The following is a 19,333-nucleotide window of genomic DNA, read 5'->3' on the forward strand; positions in this document are numbered from 1 at the left end:
GTGCTGAACCGTCATGCATGTAACGTTGTACTAGCAAGATACCTGTCCCTGGTGCTGAACCGTCATGCATGTAACGTTACGTAACACTAGCAAGATACCTGTCCCTGGTGCTGAACCGTCATGCATGTAACGTTGTACTAGCAAGATACCTGTCCCTGGTGCTGAACCGTCATGCATGTAACGTTACGTAACACTAGCAAGCTACCTGTCCCTGGTGCTGAACCGTCAAGCATGTAACGTTACGTAACACTAGCAAGATTCCTGTCCCTGGTGCTGAACCCTCATGCATGTAACATTTCCCTAGCAAGCTACCATTCCCTGGTGCTGAACTGTCATGCATGTAACGCTGCACAAGCAAGCTACCTGTCCCTGGTGCTGAACCACCATGCATGTAACGTTGCACTAGCAAGATACCTGTCCCTGGTGCTGAACCGTCATGTATGTAACGTTGCACTAGCAAGCTACCTGTTTGCACTAGCAAGCTACCTGTCCCTGGTGCTGAGCCATCATGCATGTAACGCTGCAAATACAATGAATGAATGAAAGAATGCTCACTACACATGATCTTTAAACTGTTTATCTTAAACGATCAGAGACAATGTTGGTCTATTTTTGTCAACAGAATTAAACGTGTCGTACAGCAAATTTAAAGATTGTAACATGTTAGAGAAATTTGAATGTTGCCATATATTTCTGATGTAATCGCTACAGATTGTACACGTCCATTCTGTCCCAAAAGTCACACTTGTCCTTCCGATAGTCCTGTATCAGGGAAGTGCGGGGAGTACTGATGTTCAGACAAGTAAAGTTCCCTTCTTGGTTGTACCTCGGCCAATTGGTTGCCACTGGCATTGTTACTCCTGTGGTTTCGGCGGCGTCTCGAGCTCCGCTAGGTTCGTTAGGATCCCCGGTGTGGGCAAAGTTGCCGTAGTAATAGGCTATGGTATCCGCCATGATCTGTTCCTCAGCGGTCATGGTCATGTTGGTCGCCGGAAGCTTTGTCGTCTGAAACACGAAGGGGACGTCCTCCGCGTGGCACACATGGCCGTTACAGAATTTCTGATGGTCCCACAAGTGTGGGAAGGACCAAACGTGATCGAACACATACAGCCAAACATTGGTGTCTCCACTTCTCACGGCGCTCCGAATTACGTTACGAGTTGGGCATTTGAAGATCCAATCCGTGACTAGATCAGACAGGAGGGGGCGGTAGTCCGAAGAGGACTTTTCTGAATGATATTCTTTAGCAACGTCTGCTGCCTTTAGATGGACGAATGCTGCATAAATGCCATACAACATAACCCTAGACTTTATCGGCTTGTTATAGAGGGAGTAGACGTAAGCTCTAGCTTCCTCCGAGGTAGTTCCTATAATGAACGGCTTTGACTGGAAATGCCCTTTGGCAAAACTGTCCACTGTAGCAGCCGGTACGATGTTACCGTCGACGGTGGGTCCCCACTTCATAGCCGCCTCTAGTGCACGGTACGGATTCGAAAAGAATGTCCCCATTCTGTCTATCCCTGCCTGAAGAGCGCTTGAATTTTTGGAACGAAGACACTTCGTGTCCCCGTGCGAACAGTTCAGTTTGTCAGCAAGGTGTTCTCCAAGGCGAAGCGCCTCCCAGCGACTTTTATGGGGAATGGTAAAAGGCACGCTCATCATGATGGCTTGATGGAACAAGTCGGTAAACTTTGGGTTAATCAGAAGTGTGGCCGCGGAATCTGACCCCGAGCTCTGTCCGAAAATGGTCACACGGCCTTTGTCCCCGCCGAAGCTCCCGATGTTTTCCTGGGTCCACCGTAATGCCGCGACCTGGTCAAGCAGGCCATAGTTGCCCGTGGCCGCGTCTTCTCCCTGACCAGCCACCAGGTAGCCAAACGCAGCGAGCCTGTAGTTGAAGGTTACCACAATAGTGTTGGTCTTGTTAGCTAGAAACCGTCCGTCGTAAATGTAGGCAGAACCGCTACCGGCTTGGTATTGTCCACCGTAGATCCACAGCAAAATCGGCAGTTTATCAGCCGTAGAGTTAAGGATTGTCCGCGGGGCAAAGATGTTGAGATAGAGACAGTCTTCACTCACTTTTCTATCCCGGGGACATTCGAAATGGATATCGGAGTCACCCGGCGAGCAACCGCCTTCATAGCAGCCCGGGCCCGGTACGGTGCCGTCGCGAACTTTGGGTGCCCAGGGCCTGTTGTATTGTTGCGGGGGCCTCCAGCGGAGCTCTCCCACCGGCGGCTCTGCGAAAGGAAGACCGAAGAAGATGACCCCTTCCTCCACATATACCCCTCTCACGGCTCCGTACTGTGTATGGACAACCGGCCCATCCTCCTCAGTAGGAAATGCCATGCCACCTACTGTTAGAAAAAGCAGGTGAAGAATCACCACTGACGCCATTGCTCGGTTCGTGATCAGCTCTGGGCAGGAGTGAACAGTACATCAGCAACTGACACAATTATCTTATCAAGCCCAGTCACATGTTGTTTGATGTATGATTAGAGTTTAACATAGCCTGAGCGTGTGCTACTGGTGAACCGATGTCAGGTTGGCATACGGCAAAAGTGAGCAGTGTTGATAGCAGAACAAAAATATTTGATGCGTCAGGAAAACTAGCGTAATCCCGACCAAATATAAACATTACAACGTTTGACTGAAAGTGACGGATGAAATTCAGGCGGTGTGTATGACGATGGAGAAGTATATACGGTTTGGCCCAGTACGCGTGCCAGCTGATAAAAGCTGACCTTATCAATATCGGTTCTGCAATGTAAATGTTCATTTTTGTACTGACTGTCCTAGATGCTCAAGGTGTATTCTCCAAGCAGGGGTTGGGTCGGGGGATAGTAGTGAAGGTCTTTTTTCTATTCCAAAATAAAACTACTTTCAGGGGGAAATGTCTGATACCGTGTTAATTCATTTAGCTTTGAATGCGTTATTGGAGGGATCTTCCAGTGTAACTCTTCATGACAATATACTATAAACCAAAAAAAGTTCGTCCCAATCGACCATTTTTAATGATAAATTTGAAAACACGGATATGGAAAACACAGATATGGAAAACATAATGGACAAGAAATTGGAGGTGTCATACCTCCATGGAATAAATCATACAAATTAATTCAACATTTATATCATCTATACCTGGATGCTAGCATACAACCTAAACCAACTTACCCATGACACAAGTATTTAATTACTATCATTTACCACCAGGCGAGTTAATTATGCCAATTGGGTGAATATTTGCATAATTGGTATATATTCATGTTCCACCTGACATGCCGTACGTATGCTACATACATCTATATCCAGATATTGTAATGAAAAACTCTTGTGTGAATTAAGTACAAATTTGCATAATTTACATTTTTGCACAACTCTAAGTAACCTAATACGTGGGAAACATCACTAGACGATCTTCGTTCGCGAAGCAAAGCCGAGAGAATACGGTGGAAATTTTTGTCATTCTTTTGTGCAGTTATCCTCCTTACAAAATCAAACATCTGAAATGCTAATACACCACAGAAAGAAGCATATATAATATATTATTGTAGTGTACCAAGTATTTTTCAACCAATCACCAAATATATATTCTCATGTGAAATATCAATATTTGCAATGAAGACCGTGATTGAGCTACGAGCAGCAGAGCAGCGTCTTGGTTTATAGTCTCAAAGGAGCTAAACTGAGCATCCTGGAGACACTAGTAAATGTGTCACAGCTCGTCATGTGTCTGGTCTTCATCATTCTCTCTGACAGGCCCATGTGTTTCGTCAAGAAGACGTGCCGCGTCTTTGAGGACTTCAATGTCAAGGCTCTGGAGACCCTGGCGGGTGATGTATCCAGTCTTGTTCTTATCCAAAATGCCAAACATCCTGTCGATCATCTCCAAGTGTTCTTCTTCTAGTTCCTTGTCTTCCTCTTCGTCGACAACGGCGAACTCGTAGTAGTAACCGAATATTTCCTTTGTGAGCTTTGTACTGTTGTTACGTTTCATCGCTTCCAGCAGTCCATTTCTCATAACCTCCACGTTCATGTACCCCATGTCAATGAACTTGTCTCCCTTCTTGTACGTCCACTGGAGCCTGACGTCACTCAGCGCCGTGTATCTGTCAATGTCGGTTGTGGCGCAGTCCGAGTCATCGAAGTAGTCGAGCGGGGACCACATGATGGTGGCGGCCACGCTGCGCCCGTACGACCTGACCTGGTGGAAGTACCCTGCGGGGATGAAGATACAATCCCCGGGCAGGAGGGTTGCCCAGGTCCAGGGGACTTCAGACACCTGTGGGTTTGTCAGGAGGTCGATTCTGTCCATGTCTAGATGGGAGAAGCTCGATCCGGAGAACTGCTTCTTGTCGGCCATGTCAAGTAGGTCGTCATACTTGTCATCGATCATGATGAAGTCTTTCCGCCCGGAGATCAGACAGTGTAGGTTGTGGTCGGCGTCGTAGTGGAGCAGGGACTTGGTTCCACCGGCGGACAGCCACAGGTTCGACTCCAAAATGTTTTTCTTGAAAGTCCCACAGAGCAGCGAGCGAGGCACCTGCATTTCAGCCCTCATGGGGTCGGGCAACAAGGACACCACGTACCAGTCTTCGGCTTCGTAGTTGTCTAAGAACTCGCCCAGGGGCATTCTTTGTGGACGAGCCCCTCGATCTTCGTGTTTCTTCTCAACCAGGACATCCAAGTCTCCATACTTCTCCCTGATGTACTTATCACTCTGCCAGTTGGTGACAGCAGGGGCCTTGGCAATTGCTTGTCTGTACACAAGAGGCACGTAGGGACTTTTTGCATGCTGTTCCCATAGCTCTGTCGGAGTCAGTGGCTGTGTATACTCCTTGACGGGCCCTTCTGGTTCTCTCTGGTGGCCCAGTGGTAACAGGTGGCCGACTGGGAGGCCAGAGTCACTAGGCTGGATGACTGGAGGAAACACAGCGTCCATACGCATGGCTTTGTCAACACCGCTGGTGTCCAAACACGGCACAGAAATGAAGATGTACATAAGCACAATCCTTGCTGGTACATGTAACATGGCTGGTGATCTAGTTACACCCACTAACACAGCAATAAATACGATTTGCAGGAAACCTTGACACAAGAGTCCGTGTATTGAAGGAATGGGGGCTACAAGAGCCCAAGCGGACAAATCGATCAAGTTGAACAGAGCCTCCTGGCAAAGTTTGTAAAGCCTCGGTGTGTTTTTCCCTGCTGACGTCTCTTGGTCCAGGCCCTCGTCTTGGTTCGCGGGACGTAGTAATTACTGTGATTGCAGGACTGGAAATGGCCCTAGGGCTCCTGTTGTGACTTCAGAAGTAGGTCACCACTCACGAAGCGCGAATCTATCTTTTTGTATGACCCTTTCTATAAACCACAAAACGTCGAGACACGACAAACAGTTACTGTAGATCTGTTTCCTGCCTTTTTCTTACGTGCAAAGTCTCACGCATCTGGTCGAGTCACTGACACTTCCGGGTTCAAAGGGTGAACGATGGGTTCTGTCTTTCATGCTATCAAAAGCGCCTCTACCGACTTTGTATCAAACTGCAACACGCCTGATCACATGACGTAGTTTGACGGAAAGAGATGTAGCAGAGAGATACGGCAGAATTTGACTAAACTCTGATCTCAAACACGCATCCTCACGAGAGATAAGGCTTTTGTGACTTTCGACAATGTCTTCTGAAGACTTTGAAAACCACGAGGAGGATTTTAGAAACCTTCACGATGAGCTACGACGGAAGGCTCAGAGCAGACTTCCAAATGCAGTCGGAGGTGAGCGCCCCCCTCCCCCTTAATTATTGTACTGTGTACCATGACCCGTTGTCGTTTTCTTGACGGCGGCCACTGGATTGATATTGAAAACAAAAACAAAAAACAAGTTGTCATTTCTAAGATGTGGTTTCTTTGTCTGCTTGCAAGTCCAGACAAACTAAATTATCGAATGTCTAACAATGTTTTTAAATGACGCTACGAACGACTTGCCTTTTTTGTTTACAGAGGAGAGAAAAAGAATTGTCAGAGAGGTTATGAGGGGCATAGAGGAATGTACAACACTGGTGAGCCTTTTATCTTCCTATGTACTGAAGTAATCAGTATATCCTGGTTGCATATCTTGGATCATTTCAAATTCATGATGACAGTATCGTGACCAAGAAACAAAGCAATAACAGCAAATGAAGCATTCTGTATCAGAAGTGCTAGTATTAGGAATCCAATGGGTGTGAGAGTAGACCACCTTTAAAAGATGCCAACACTTACTAGAGGGTCTGCATGGGGGGTCCTGGCAACGCTTTACGCTAAATTCAGAAAGGCCAGCAACGCTTTACGCTAAATACTAACAAGAGGCGGCAAAATATTGCTGACTGTTGATACGACAATCCTAGGGCAGGGAATCGGGGGTGGGGGGTGAGATTGGGGAATGTTCCGCCTGGAATATTCTGTTGTGCCGACTCCTCAATCCATTGAGGTTTGGCACGTAACCAGAAGAAGAAGAATATTTCAGGACCAAAGGTAAATTTTTCCCCTCAGGTCCAGGAGATGGAGGAGGAGGTGAAGCAGGCCCCGCCCACCTACAGACCACAGATGCTGAGCAGGTTACGCAACTACAGACGGGATCTGGACAAACTGCAGAGGGAGATGGTGAGGGCACTGTACTCAATGTTAACAGTACACTGTACAAAATAGATACTTATGTTGATAAAGATTTGATTTGACAAAAAAATAGTAAAGTTAGCCCCATAGCCTTTTTTGAGGCTGTAGTGGCAGTTGAGCGTTATCCATTGTGTCTAAGGCATGATATTGGAAGGCGGAGCCCATCCCTCTCCTTCCACTGCCTTTTACCCCCCAAACAAAGTCAGGTACTCATTTTTATGCCTGGGTGGAGTCAGGAGGAAAGTCATGTGTCCCAAGGACACAACCCATGACCTGTCAATATTGAGTCTGTTTGCCTACTTTTAGACTTTTAGCCACTCAATGCCACTACTGACTTTGGAAAGAGGTAAATGCATGATTTGTGACATTGGAAATGGAATGTTTTAACACACTGTTTTCTGTTGTGTCCTTCAAATAGTTTTTGAGTGACCATTGTTGTGACAAACTTTTGCCTACACACATAAGTCATTTTACTAAATTTATAAAGCAGTACCAGGAAGTATAGTACTAGTTAGCCTTTTTATCTATGTTCTAGAAACAAGCCTCAGGTACAGGAATGATGCGGGATGAACTGATGTCAGGAGGAACATACGACCCTGACAGTGATGAAGCTGTGAGTGATTTTACCTCATCTTTATAACTGATTTTTACCTCACTTTAATAAGAAATTGAATAAGAAGGCTCCCTTATTTCAGTAACTGCCTATAATGTGCTTCTTGTTATTTAAATGTAGGCTTCTGCTTCGGATCAAGAGCTTATTCATAGTGATAACTTGGTTTGATTTGATAGGAAACACACTTAATGTACTTTTTTAGATGCTAATACATTTGTGTTTCATTGGGTTGATAGCCTTATGGTGGGGGTATCTGCCAGCCATTTATCAACTAGTGTTGAAGTTAGAAAGCCTGAATATTCCCATTTTATCCCCAATCATTTTTGGCCCATCACTAAATACTGCTGCTATCCCCAGAGGATGTCTGCCTCCCACCGTTCCAAGATGCTGCAGGGCCTGGAGAGCCTGAACAGAACCTCCGCCAGCATCGAGCGCTCCACCAGAATAGCTGTGGAGTCCGAGCAGATCGGCACAGAAACCATTGAGGAGCTCGGGGAGCAGCGCGAACAGCTGACCCGCACCAGGGACAGGGTGAGTGGAACAGCATTACCTTACCTTACCTTACCACAGCACCTACCTTTGGACAGCCTTGTACTTGGAACAGCACTTCCACTTAGCAGCACAAACCTTTAGATGACAGTGACAATAATTTAGCGGTGCTGGAAGGTCTCCTTTTCTCATGGAAAAGCGTCTGTTTCTTTGACTGTTTGATCCTCCATTTATCAATGAAACATTGTTAGCTTGAGCCTTTATTCATTTATGATGAAAAACAACTTAAGAGCTGTGGAAATTTACTCCTTCAAGTACTTCATTATTGATAATTATTTTAATTTCTGATACTATAGTTATACATTCAGTATACAATTGAGGTAAATCTTTTGGATGGATCTCAGTCATAGAGGTACATATTAAACAGCTTGTGACACATAGAAACCATAATTTCAGAATATATGCAAAAAAGCTGCAGCAAACCTAGCTTTATTCAGTTGAGATGCACATTTAAGAAAAAAAGTACATGGTTCTCTTGTTGAAAACAAGTTTTTATCACCTCGCCAAGGAAAACGCGTGCCGCGTTTTGCTGGAACAGTAAACCGGAAATGACGTCACCACCGGGAGAGCGAATGGAACACCCAAGTCTCGGCCGCCATCTTTTCTATTTGTAAACACAGCTGCGCAGGGAGGTCGCATTTCTCGGGATAATCCCGGGGAGTGCCGTTGTTGACATGCCCGATCAATGCTGCGCAGGGTTTTGCTCCAACACCAGGGCCGATGGTTTTCACCTTCATAAGTTTCCTCCTGAGGAAAGCGTTCGAAACAAATGGGTGCAGCAGGTTCGTCGCACCAGGTCAGGGCCTAAAGGAAGTCCGTGGAAACTTACGCCTTACGCTGTCCTATGCAGTGCGCATTTTGACGAAGGATGCTATGACACCGGCGAAAGTCTAAAGGAACAGTTTGGATTGAAGGTAAAAAGCGGGAGAGTTTTGTTGCCTGGTGCTGTTCCGAGCATATTTCCGCGAGGACCGGCGACGCCCGAGGAGCGAACTTCAAGCCGAATTTCTGGGGCCGTACAGAAGAGGCGTCATCTAGAGGTACTAGTTTGGTGATCACTTCTATATCATAGTGTCCGTGTGTTTATTAATCGGTACAAAAATGGTATATCGTAGTCTGAACGGTAGACAGTGGGGTAGAAGCGTTTTGTTTACATGACGTTGTAGCGATGCATGTCGGTACCACGGCACTGGAAACATATCGGAAATGTATCCTCGCACGCTATGTGGGAATGTATCGGAATATGTTAACTGTAGTGTATTATGGTTGATATTTTTTCCACACGTTTGGGGAAGTACACTAAAAAGTTATTGACTAAACCCCTATAAATTATTGGTCTTTGATGAAAAGTGTTTTATCCCAAGGCCTATGTAGTGTCTTTTTTTACAAGTGTTAAAGTGAATGATAACTTATATACCTAATCACTGATATTTACTTGCAGTGTTTAGCCAGGATAAGATCATAAGACTAAACACAACAGATCACAATATAAAACTGGAGTGTTCATTACTCATTACCGCTTACCTCTCATTACCTGTATAACCGTTTAAAATCCTGTCTTTGTGTATGTACCAGATACTTCAGGGATGTCTGGCTGCAGGAGTGGGAGAAGGGGGAGGAGACCTTCCTGCTGACAGCAATCAATCTGTCGCTACAGATGTAAGTTTTCACAACTAGCAAAGCCCAAGTTTGGTAATTTACAGAAGCATCATTGCGGGTCCATTTTAAAGACTCATCTCTCTTTCTCTTTCTAAAACATTCAGCAAATATTTTCTGACCCTGTCTGCACACTTTTTTTTATTTATTTAGGTGAATCCAACAGAGCTCGAGACAGGTGACGCTGCTACACAGGTGTCCATGACTCCAGAAACCAGAACTGTAGCCGTCCAGTTCCGAGGACATGGACGAAGCAAAGGTACATGTATTTGATGTTAGACTTAGAGACCGGGAAAAATTAATGATAGTAGAACTATGAAATGCTTTACATATATCTATGACTTACATGCTTATGTATGTGTGTGTGTGGACGAACATGCAGTTTTCCATTACTTTATAGTTGGATGATGACATATTTGAAATGTCTTTCTTTGTTAGATTTGCATATTTCTGTTCTACATATATGGCATTTACAAACTAGATATAACCTATATCCCTATACCTTTGTGTGATGCACGTAAGCATGTATGTTCAAACACATGAACTCTTGCCTAATGAACAACTTACAATAAACCGAATAGTGTGTGTGAGTTTTTTACATCATATTTCAACAGGTGTCCAGACAGTTACTCCATCTGTGTGCACAGTTGGTACTCAGACAGAGAGTAAGTTTTTCGACCAGTGTCCCGAAGCTGAGGACCAGATGTCAGTGTCTGATGATGATGAGGACAGCCTGTCGATGTCTACAGACGACCCAGACTATGATCCAGACTGCGACACCGACAATCCAGATGATCCAGACTACAATCCAGATGATCCAGACAACGATCCAGATCGGGACATCCCTGCTACTGAGAACATGGAGACCTCAGAACCGGGACGTCGCATATTCTTAGTATTCTGGACATGTCTTGTGCAACTCATCTCTGTATGGTGTAGCTGTCCTATGTGTTACTGTAGAAAGCTTGCCTTGTCTTGTAAAGAAGTCGGTACATTGTTGCAGTTAACCATTAAGTGTGACAAATGCTCCTACGAAGGACTCTGGAACTCCCAGCCATTCTTTGGGAAGATAGCAGCTGGCAACATACTGTTGTCGGCTGGCATCCTGTTCAGTGGAGCCAGTGCCACCAAAGTCCTCCGTGTACTATCACACATGGGTGTTGCCCTAATGTCGATCCGGTCCTTCTTCAGACATCAGAAAAAAATTCTATTCAAAGCTGTCCATCAACTGTGGTCAGAGCAGCAGTTGTGGAATCTGAGCCACCTGCAGGCCGAGAGAGAGAGCATCATCTGCGGTGGCGATGGACGAGCGGATACGCCAGGCCATTCAGCGAAGTACGGCACATATACCATGATGGAACTGCGGAAGAACATCGTAATAGATGTGCAACTTGTGCAGGTAGGTTTTACTTGTAATATTTATTTCTGTCATGCCTACGTAATATGGTAAACTGACCACTGGTCCTAAATTATTTAATGATATCAACTTGTCAATTTTTAAAACTGGTCCGATGAAGTGTCCTGAATAAGATTATTGCTCAAATAATGATCCTGTTTCTGACAGAAAATACAAATAAGTTATGTAAATTTCACACACTCCTGTTTTAGAGCAATGAAGTTGAAGGCTCGAACCATATGGAGAAGGAGGGTCTGCAACGGTCGCTGAACTTTCTACAGAACACGTGGAACCTTGATATTGAGACGGTGATAACGGATAGACATGCTGGGATAAAGAAGTGGCTTCGGGAACATCAGCCACATATACTTCATCTCTTCGACATCTGGCATGTTGCAAAAAGTAAGTGTTACTTGTAAAAGAACATTGATTTGTTCTTAGATTAATATATGGTAATATTGCTGTTAATGTTTTCTTTAATTAATGGTCACCATTAAATGAAGATAATTTCAATGTCAATTGAGGACTAACTGGGATGAAAACATTCATTTAGTGATATGTTTATGCTTGTACATCCAGGTATAAAGAAAAAACTGCTAGCTCTTAGCAAAACAGGAGGCTGCCAGGCATTGCAAGGATGGGTTAGCAGTATTATCAACCACTTATACTGGTCTGTGGTGTCCACACCTCCTGGCCTTACACAACTTATTGAAGACAAGTGGAAGTCAGTGGTAGAACATATCCAGAATCGTCACACGGGGTTCGCTGGCCAGTTTCAATCATGTGCACATCAACCACTGGAGGGGAGAGAGCGACAGAAGGCCTGGTTACCACCGCGTAAGTATGGATGTCTTTTATGAAGTGGTATTTAGCAGAGTAAGGTAAAGTTCATGACAAAATTTATTTCCATGTCATTTTGAGACAGCACTTTAAGTAACACATTTTGATAAGAAGGAACTAATGCATTGACATTTGTTGTAAATGTATTCCAGATACAAAGGTGTCCACTGAGGTGGAAAAGGTGCTATGCAGCAAGAGGCTGTTGCCTGACATCCAAAAACTGTCACCAGATCATCAAACATGCTCAGTGGAGGCTTTTCATAGCCTTGTCATCAACTTCGCTCCCAAAATGCACCACTTTTCATTTGAGGGCATGGAGTGCAGGTAATCAAAATAGATTGCCTTGGTCTGTAAATTTTTTTTTTTCAGAACATTTCATCCAGTTTATGCTACCATACAAAAAAACTCATGCTCACCTTTGAAATAATTCTGTTTATCTGCATGAAGAGTGATTACACCATTATTGATATTTTCAGAGTGATGCTGGCAGCTCTGCACTGGAATGAAAATGGACATCGGGCGCAACATACCACCAAGGATGGCAGGAAAACGTATAGTCTACACTACCCCAAACGCAAAAAAGGTGGACATGTGGTCCGCAAAGTCCTGGAGGATGCATCTTTTGGTGAGTATCTGTTGTGTACAGCTGGTTTAATAACCACCCTGTGTAACACTCAATCTTTGTAGGCTATCATATACAATGTATATATATATATAGTAAAGGCAAAACCTTTGCAATTTGCACTTGGTGACTGGTATATAGCGTGAGCCAAGATGTCATTGATGATACTAGTTAGCAATTTATTAATAATCCATACATATTTCTAACAGGGTATGTTGCAAGTTTGCTGACTATTGTCGAGGCTCTGTGTAAGGGCGAAGAAGATGACGGGGAGATACCACAACCAGATCCTGGACGGATCCCCGAAGCCCTCGCTGCCTCCTATGAACATCCAAACAAGGAGGATGCAGTGAGGGCCCGTGTCACACGCTTTAACGCAGCATGAGATGGAGTTGCCAGTATTTAAAGACAATAGCTATTATATCATTATCAAAATATACAATGGTTGTAACATGTCGTATTCGAAAATATATAACGCGTTATAAGGTTGTCTTAAAGAGCTTTAATGTAAAGCCTTATTTATGTGACAGATATAGCATGTTGGATAGGGATATACCAATGTTCTAGTCTATACGTGGTTAGGATGAATGCCATAGTGACATGTTGGAAGGTTATACACAATGGCTCACAAAAGTTTGTAGGGGTAAATAGTTTTCAAACTGTGCTTAGGTTTTTATGTATGAAGAGCTACTAGCATTCAACTCTGCTGCTACGTTATCTCTTTCTGCTGGTACTGAGGTTTCTTATCCAAGCTGTTACATGCTGGTATTGATTTGCATACATATCTGCTTTTAATTTCCCTTGTCTTGCTGTACCTTTATGCTATAATATTTCTGTGGTAAGGCGGATGAAATTACGTGGAATTATCATTCAGAAAAGTCATGAACTGCTCTAGTGTAAGCTCTACATATGTTCCTAAGCGCATACATGTACTAAAATGAGTCTAAACATTATAGTATGAACATTTTAATCCAAAGGTGGGTATTTGAAACCAGTATACTCTTCTGAGGGGAAGGTCTCCCTGATCTTGTTCACTGCACATGCTGGGATAACGACTCTAATCTTTGCTCCCAGCCACCCCCAACACCACCTCACGAACTGGCGGTAGGCAATGTACCTATACCTCCTAAATGAAACAAGTTTGTTCAGCTTGGCAGTGAATACAAAGAAAAGTCAGGAAAAAGATTTCACTGTTCAAACTTCATACTTCATTCTCACAATATTTCAAGTACCATCCTATTATTGGAAACTTCTTATTTTATGATTTGTTGGAGGATTTGATGGATTGCATGTCATGATTTGATATTTTGAACAATTGATTGGTTGATTGATTGATTTGGAATTTTGAACAATTGATTGGTTGATTAATTGATTTGGTATTTTGAACAATTGATTGCTTGATTGGTTATTAGATTCACAATGTTTGATGGATTGACAGCTTACTCATGATTATCGCTCAGGCTGAGTGGACCCTGGTCCTGCCTGTAATGGTAGTAGGCGCACTGCAGTCCCCAGGGGTCAAGACAGACCGCGGGTAACCCTGGGTGAAGGGTTATGCACCCAGGAACGGGCACCATCATGTGCACCAGCTGCTGCCGTTTTACATTAATCTGTTGTACCTCATGACAGCATACACATTCTGTTGTTGTTGGCATGGTGGTGCAGTGACCACATGAGCACCTGAAACACCACATACAGTGAATGCATTTAACTACAACCCCTTTCACTCCAGCATTCAAATAAAAAAAAGCACAGGAAATTTAGCTGGAATACATAATTTATTTAATTCTTGGTAACATTTAACATGATGACAATCCTGTACTATGTACAGTGACTGTAACAATTTATGGGACACTATTACGTGTGAACAACAACTACTAACCCTTTCCCTGGTGCAAAAATAAGACTTATCAACTAATAAAAACAAAGAAAAGTCGAGCAGTGAAAACTGCTTTTGTTTACATGTTGCCAAATGTAGGTTCAGTTGTCAAATAGTACTAGCAATGTTTCACTGGGACAGCCTTGTCTCTTATCTCCGGTGGTTGTTTCCTTTTCAATTTCCAGGTACATGTAATTATGCATAGTAACTTAGTAAGACAAAAAAATGCATTATAAAAAAAAGGCTGCTACCGGAAATCTACAATTTTTAGACTGATTAACGTAACACTTGGCGGAACAAATTTTTTCTGCCTGTGTTTGTGATATCTACTCTCCAAATCTCCAACTCCCCTATACCATGTTAGGCCAAGGTATGTTAAAGTCAATGTTCCTGCGCACCACTGTGTAAATGGGCCTTACGAACCAACCCAAATTCTACAACCTTTCTTCGAGCATGCCGCCCCCCTCCCCAGGCTCGCCGCCATTATGCTCGGCTGTCTCGAACCTTCCTCGTCATGTTTCCGCGGCGTCTATACTTTGTCATTTGATAGAAAATTGTTGCCTAAACAACAGTCACAATTATAGCCACCCTTACCATTCCGTATTTTCCTGTCTGCCGCTCCGATCCGCCATTCCCCCTTCAGCACCGACCTCAGCGTTACCAACACTGTTGTCTGTGTCTTGACCTCCGTCAAGATCCTCTTCTCCGTCTGACTGCTGCTCGTCAAGGTAAGGTTCGTACCTATAAGCCACGACACCACCTACGTCTGCTGGAGACGGCACCGACTCCCCTTCCACCTCAAAAAAGGCCTCCACGCTAGAAGACGAGTCGGAAAATTGCTCGACTTCGTCCATGTCGTCGCTCATAATGGCGGCGTTGCTGTTGAGCCCAGCGGGGAAATCTCTCCCGGCAGTGACGTCATAGGTCACGTGACGACGTATCAAGAAGCCAGCACGGCGTGTCGCGAAATGCAGACTTTGGACAACCGTATAATCTTTATTTCTCAGTTATGGCAATTACAAACAATTTCTAATTACTATATTTAATGTCTAGTTTTCATATTTATAGGCCTTTTGACCTGTCACAAGCTCTTTAAGGCTCACATTACCACTACAGTGGCACAAGAGGACCTAACATTCACATATGTTTACTTCCAGGTAACAGACATGGACCAAAACCTCAGCACTAGCAAAAAGATCCTGAATGCAATGAGTAGAAGGTAGGTTCTTTTACTAGGATCAATTTTACATAATTTCCTCTGTCAATTCATCCATGCAAAATCATGTAACAACACGAAAAAAAATGAAAATCTGAGCCCAGAATATCCTTTCACCATATGGTAACACCATAGTAATTACAGTTATTGTCTCCTGAAAGTTAAAAGTCCTCCACATGTTTATCTGATCTGCCTTGTAACCTTTGGTGAGCTGTGTTCTGTGTGTTTCAGGGTGATGACCAACAAACTGATCTTAGGGATGATAATACTGGTGGAGCTGGCCATCCTCATCGGCCTCATTGCTTACAAGTGGATCATACCAAAGTAGGACAGAGGAGGGGGGTTGATGTACAGATGATTTTGTGGGACAGTGAATCAAATCCCAACACAGTAGAGATATCACAGCACTTGTAGTCCACAGCATCTTGTTGTCATTGTGACATTTAAGTCAGAAGAAAAATCTGTGTTGCTTTACAGAATGATTGTGTCATATGGAAATATAAAGGGCTACATGTACATGTAGTAGGGGATTTGGGAAATAATTTTGAGTATGGTTCTGATAACTTCATGCCTGCATGATTCACACACAGACTATTCTAAAACTCTTTGTGTGAATGGTTATTGATAGTTGTTGAATAATCAAACAGCAACAGATCTAGAAGATATTTTATGTGCAAGAAAGGTATGCAAACTTCAGAAATGCAAAACTGAAATATGCAGTAAGATACAAATCTGTACAGACAGTGCACAACTTTCTTTGGCAGTTGCCAACTCGATTCTGACTCGACGAAACTACAATCTTGCAGTGGAATTGTGCTTAGTTGAAGTCAAATGTTGTTCAAAGTCTTTTACATAATCAATTTTGAAACCATATTGAATCAATTGTTGAATCATTTAATCATAAATCAAGTGTTGTAGATGATTTAACTCAAACTAAGGTCAATTTTGATCTTGCCTCACTGCTCAGTGATCTACCTGCTTTACTTAGCCTGCACTTACATCACTTTGTGTCTACAACATATTGTCTCTGTTCAGTATCACCTTGATAGTTTCTTTGCTATTGTAACTCGCGTACACTTAAACATTCTTGAAACTCTCCTGTATGAAGGTAACATTTCCTGTTGGAAGATTCACCTATATGCTATCATCCAGAACATGTGGCAATTATCTATGTATGGTGCATGTGTGTATATCCTAAGTGCCATCGATATTTATATCATTCTGCACCGGTAAGCAATAATTCACAATTATCATAACTAAGAATTTGATTGGACAATGACAGCCGTATAGGTACAAAAACATTGCATACTATAGACATATAGAACATGGGATTAAGAACCCACAGTGTAATTCTTGCAGTTATGCAATTCAGGCATCATTTTAAGAAACATGTTATCAAAGTACATTTACCTTGCAGGTGTCGAAACTATTTCTCCCCTCTGTCCCCTGCCTCGATGTTCAAACTATTGCACCCCTCAGTCACCTGCCTGGGTGTTCAGACTATTGCTACCCTGTCCCCTGCCTGGGTGTTCAGACTATTGCTACCTTGTGTCCCTTGCCTGGAAATTCCTTTGTGTTCTGCTTGGTGATTAAGGTTTTCTTTGAACCTAAGTTTTTTTGTGTTGTTTGATGTTGCAGATCAGGAAACCACCCCGCACCCTCGCCTTCACCTCACCCTTAGTGTGGCCCATGGTTTGAGGCACCATAGATGATTCGACAACCACCCAAACTAGACATACCCTTACCCTAACTGTAGCCTTACCATGTGTATAAGAAGACTTGTTAATCATCATACAGTGGAAGCTGTTAAATTGCACACCTCATTTGCCAGCACATTTCTTGCAATTATCCAAGTGGTGCAACAAAGCAAAGTTATCCTGCTGCACCACACCACCACGGCATTTTGGTATTCCGTGCAATTTACAGAAGTGTGCGATAAACCGTTGTGGAATTATCTGGCTTCTACTGTATAGTGAACTTCCTGTGTCCCCAGAGTTGTAAATGCTGCACCCAGTTTTGTGACAGTTCCCTGAAGGCCCCTATGATCCTATGCTGAGATTGGTGGCTGTCACACTTTGATTCAGTAAGCCTCCTTTGAAGAAATTTAAGAGGATGGCAGTTTTCTATCCCTTTTTTGCCTATTTTTTTGCTGCTTTCTGATTTATTGCCAGTTTTGTGCAAAAAAAAGCTACAAAAAATGTCGGTCGTCTGAAGGTCATTGTAGGAGGGTAGATCAGGTGTCGTGTGATTCTTTGGCCACAGTGATGTTCTTGTGCACCACAGAATTAATGACAGCTGACTTGGATGTCATTTTATGATGGTACCTGACCTGGTTGGCTTCACTGGATCAAAGGGGTCTTCAGGAGGTCGTTCGATCATTGTACGATTTTGATAATAGGATTTTTAAGCAGGCAGTGACAGAGCACACAAGGATCCAAGAGAGCATTTGTGCATCAAGTCAGGTGAACATTGTAAGACGCATGGCTGTCCTAAAAATGCCCAAAGTTATCGATTGTAGGACGATCGCACTATGTGACAGATTTATGGATTTCAGAATTTCAGTTAGAGCCACTTATCATGCCTGGCCTTAGGGACATCCATGCTAACCATTTGTAATAAATCTCATGTTAGCTTGGGAAATTCATTAAAAAAGTGCTGGGTAAAATGATGCTATTTTAAAATGGTAGACAAACTTGTGACACCATCTGTAAAATGTTAACTATACCTACCTATTGATTAATAATTTAATAGAACATTTTGGATGACCGTAAAAACACAGCTTAGAATGACAGCTTAGAGGGGTTAATTGATTTTAGGTTTCAACACTTCAACAAACACAAACTTCTAACATTGCCCACTGGAAGTATTTTAGCAGTAGTGTACAGAATGACTGCCACTAAAATGTACTACAGATACGAAGCCTTTATATTCTGATACCTTTACAAGCCACTTTGAGATGAGGAGCACTGCTAAGTGCTTGTTGTATGATATGACAAGGAGCAACATGTTTCTTGTGTTAAGAGTGGTTAATATCTTAGAGAGTGTACTACCTATAAAAACCAGTGATTTAAATTAGCCTTCTAAGGTCTGACAAGGAAACAGTTCATGATACATCTGATTAATTCTATGTAATATTGTGACATTTACATTAGAATGCAAAAATGTAATTTTCATTTCCTTCTAGCTGAAGTTTCCTTTTGTCATTTGATCAATGGCCTGAACTTGGTCTGAATAAACCAGTTTTGTAATATGAAATACATGTACGTCTAAGAGTTGTTTCACTGCATGTGTACAGAAACGCAATTAGCAGGAAAAATTAGGAAGTTGCTATTATATTTTCTGTAAAGTTACTTAACAAATGTATGTGTATAGCAATGTGTAATTTGTTCCAATCGGCAATCGAGTACCAGTATGTGTGGTATCCAGAAATGACTTCACCAAAGCGTGACCAATCCTTTTCATCGGATCAAAAGCGACCTCTTCATGAGTTGCAGTATGGTACCTGTACTGCATCTGATTCACTACAACTGAGAAAGGCTGCAATGATATGGGCTTCTGCTAGATGTCGCCATGTACGTACCCAGCTCCCCACCATCATTAATCTACTTGTACATCCCACGGGGAAATCAACTAGAATATAACAAAGTAATTACTGGTAGTTGAACATGCGTAGGAGGAAGCATTGACTGAATCATTGGAAGCAGGGGGTGGACAGTACCTCATCTTTCTGGTTAATACTGTAATTTCCCAAGTTTGACACCAAATAACCATTAAGTGGATTGGAAAATTAAGTAGATCACAGCATATTTTTGCCCAGGTTTCTTAGTTGTATGTACTGAAATTTGAGTCAAATGGGTAGCTTTCATCACTATGTTGGAGCTTAAGTGGCCACAGCATATGACAAGTAAAAA

The 19,333-nt window shown here is 43.0% G+C and overlaps 5 protein-coding genes across 5 annotated transcripts; 2 read left to right on the top strand and 3 right to left on the bottom strand.

Annotated features, from left to right (window-relative positions):
• Positions 1–705: 705 nt before the first annotated feature.
• LOC118425652 (crystal protein-like) lies at positions 706–2,349 on the bottom strand. The gene has a single exon (XM_035834633.1). The coding sequence runs from the start codon at positions 2,347–2,349 to the stop codon at positions 706–708; it is 1,644 nt and encodes a 547-aa protein (XP_035690526.1).
• Positions 2,350–2,995: 646 nt separating this feature from the next.
• Positions 2,996–5,463, bottom strand: LOC118424544. The gene has a single exon (XM_035833157.1). The coding sequence runs from the start codon at positions 5,030–5,032 to the stop codon at positions 3,716–3,718; it is 1,317 nt and encodes a 438-aa protein (XP_035689050.1). The 5' UTR covers positions 5,033–5,463; the 3' UTR covers positions 2,996–3,715.
• A 52-nt stretch (positions 5,464–5,515) lies between these two features.
• On the top strand, positions 5,516–18,681 carry LOC118424558 (vesicle transport through interaction with t-SNAREs homolog 1B-like). Its single transcript, XM_035833183.1, has 8 exons — positions 5,516–5,772; positions 5,998–6,056; positions 6,529–6,639; positions 7,187–7,264; positions 7,622–7,795; positions 15,364–15,425; positions 15,654–15,746; positions 17,061–18,681. Exons 1-8 carry the CDS (start codon positions 5,673–5,675, stop codon positions 17,101–17,103), a joined length of 720 nt encoding a protein of 239 aa, XP_035689076.1. The 5' UTR covers positions 5,516–5,672; the 3' UTR covers positions 17,104–18,681.
• On the top strand, positions 10,261–13,699 carry LOC118424539. Its single transcript, XM_035833143.1, has 6 exons — positions 10,261–10,868; positions 11,078–11,267; positions 11,445–11,702; positions 11,858–12,029; positions 12,182–12,330; positions 12,537–13,699. Exons 1-6 carry the CDS (start codon positions 10,329–10,331, stop codon positions 12,710–12,712), a joined length of 1,485 nt encoding a protein of 494 aa, XP_035689036.1. The 5' UTR covers positions 10,261–10,328; the 3' UTR covers positions 12,713–13,699.
• Positions 13,267–15,275, bottom strand: LOC118424566 (P2X purinoceptor 7-like). The gene is made up of 3 exons (XM_035833195.1): positions 14,801–15,275; positions 13,771–14,007; positions 13,267–13,453 (listed from the first exon to the last, which is right to left on the bottom strand). Exons 1-3 carry the CDS (start codon positions 15,070–15,072, stop codon positions 13,294–13,296), a joined length of 669 nt encoding a protein of 222 aa, XP_035689088.1. The 5' UTR covers positions 15,073–15,275; the 3' UTR covers positions 13,267–13,293.
• Positions 18,682–19,333: the final 652 nt, after the last annotated feature.

This window comes from Branchiostoma floridae, chromosome 1 (assembly GCF_000003815.2).
Source record: "Branchiostoma floridae strain S238N-H82 chromosome 1, Bfl_VNyyK, whole genome shotgun sequence".
NCBI lineage: Eukaryota > Metazoa > Chordata > Leptocardii > Amphioxiformes > Branchiostomatidae > Branchiostoma > Branchiostoma floridae.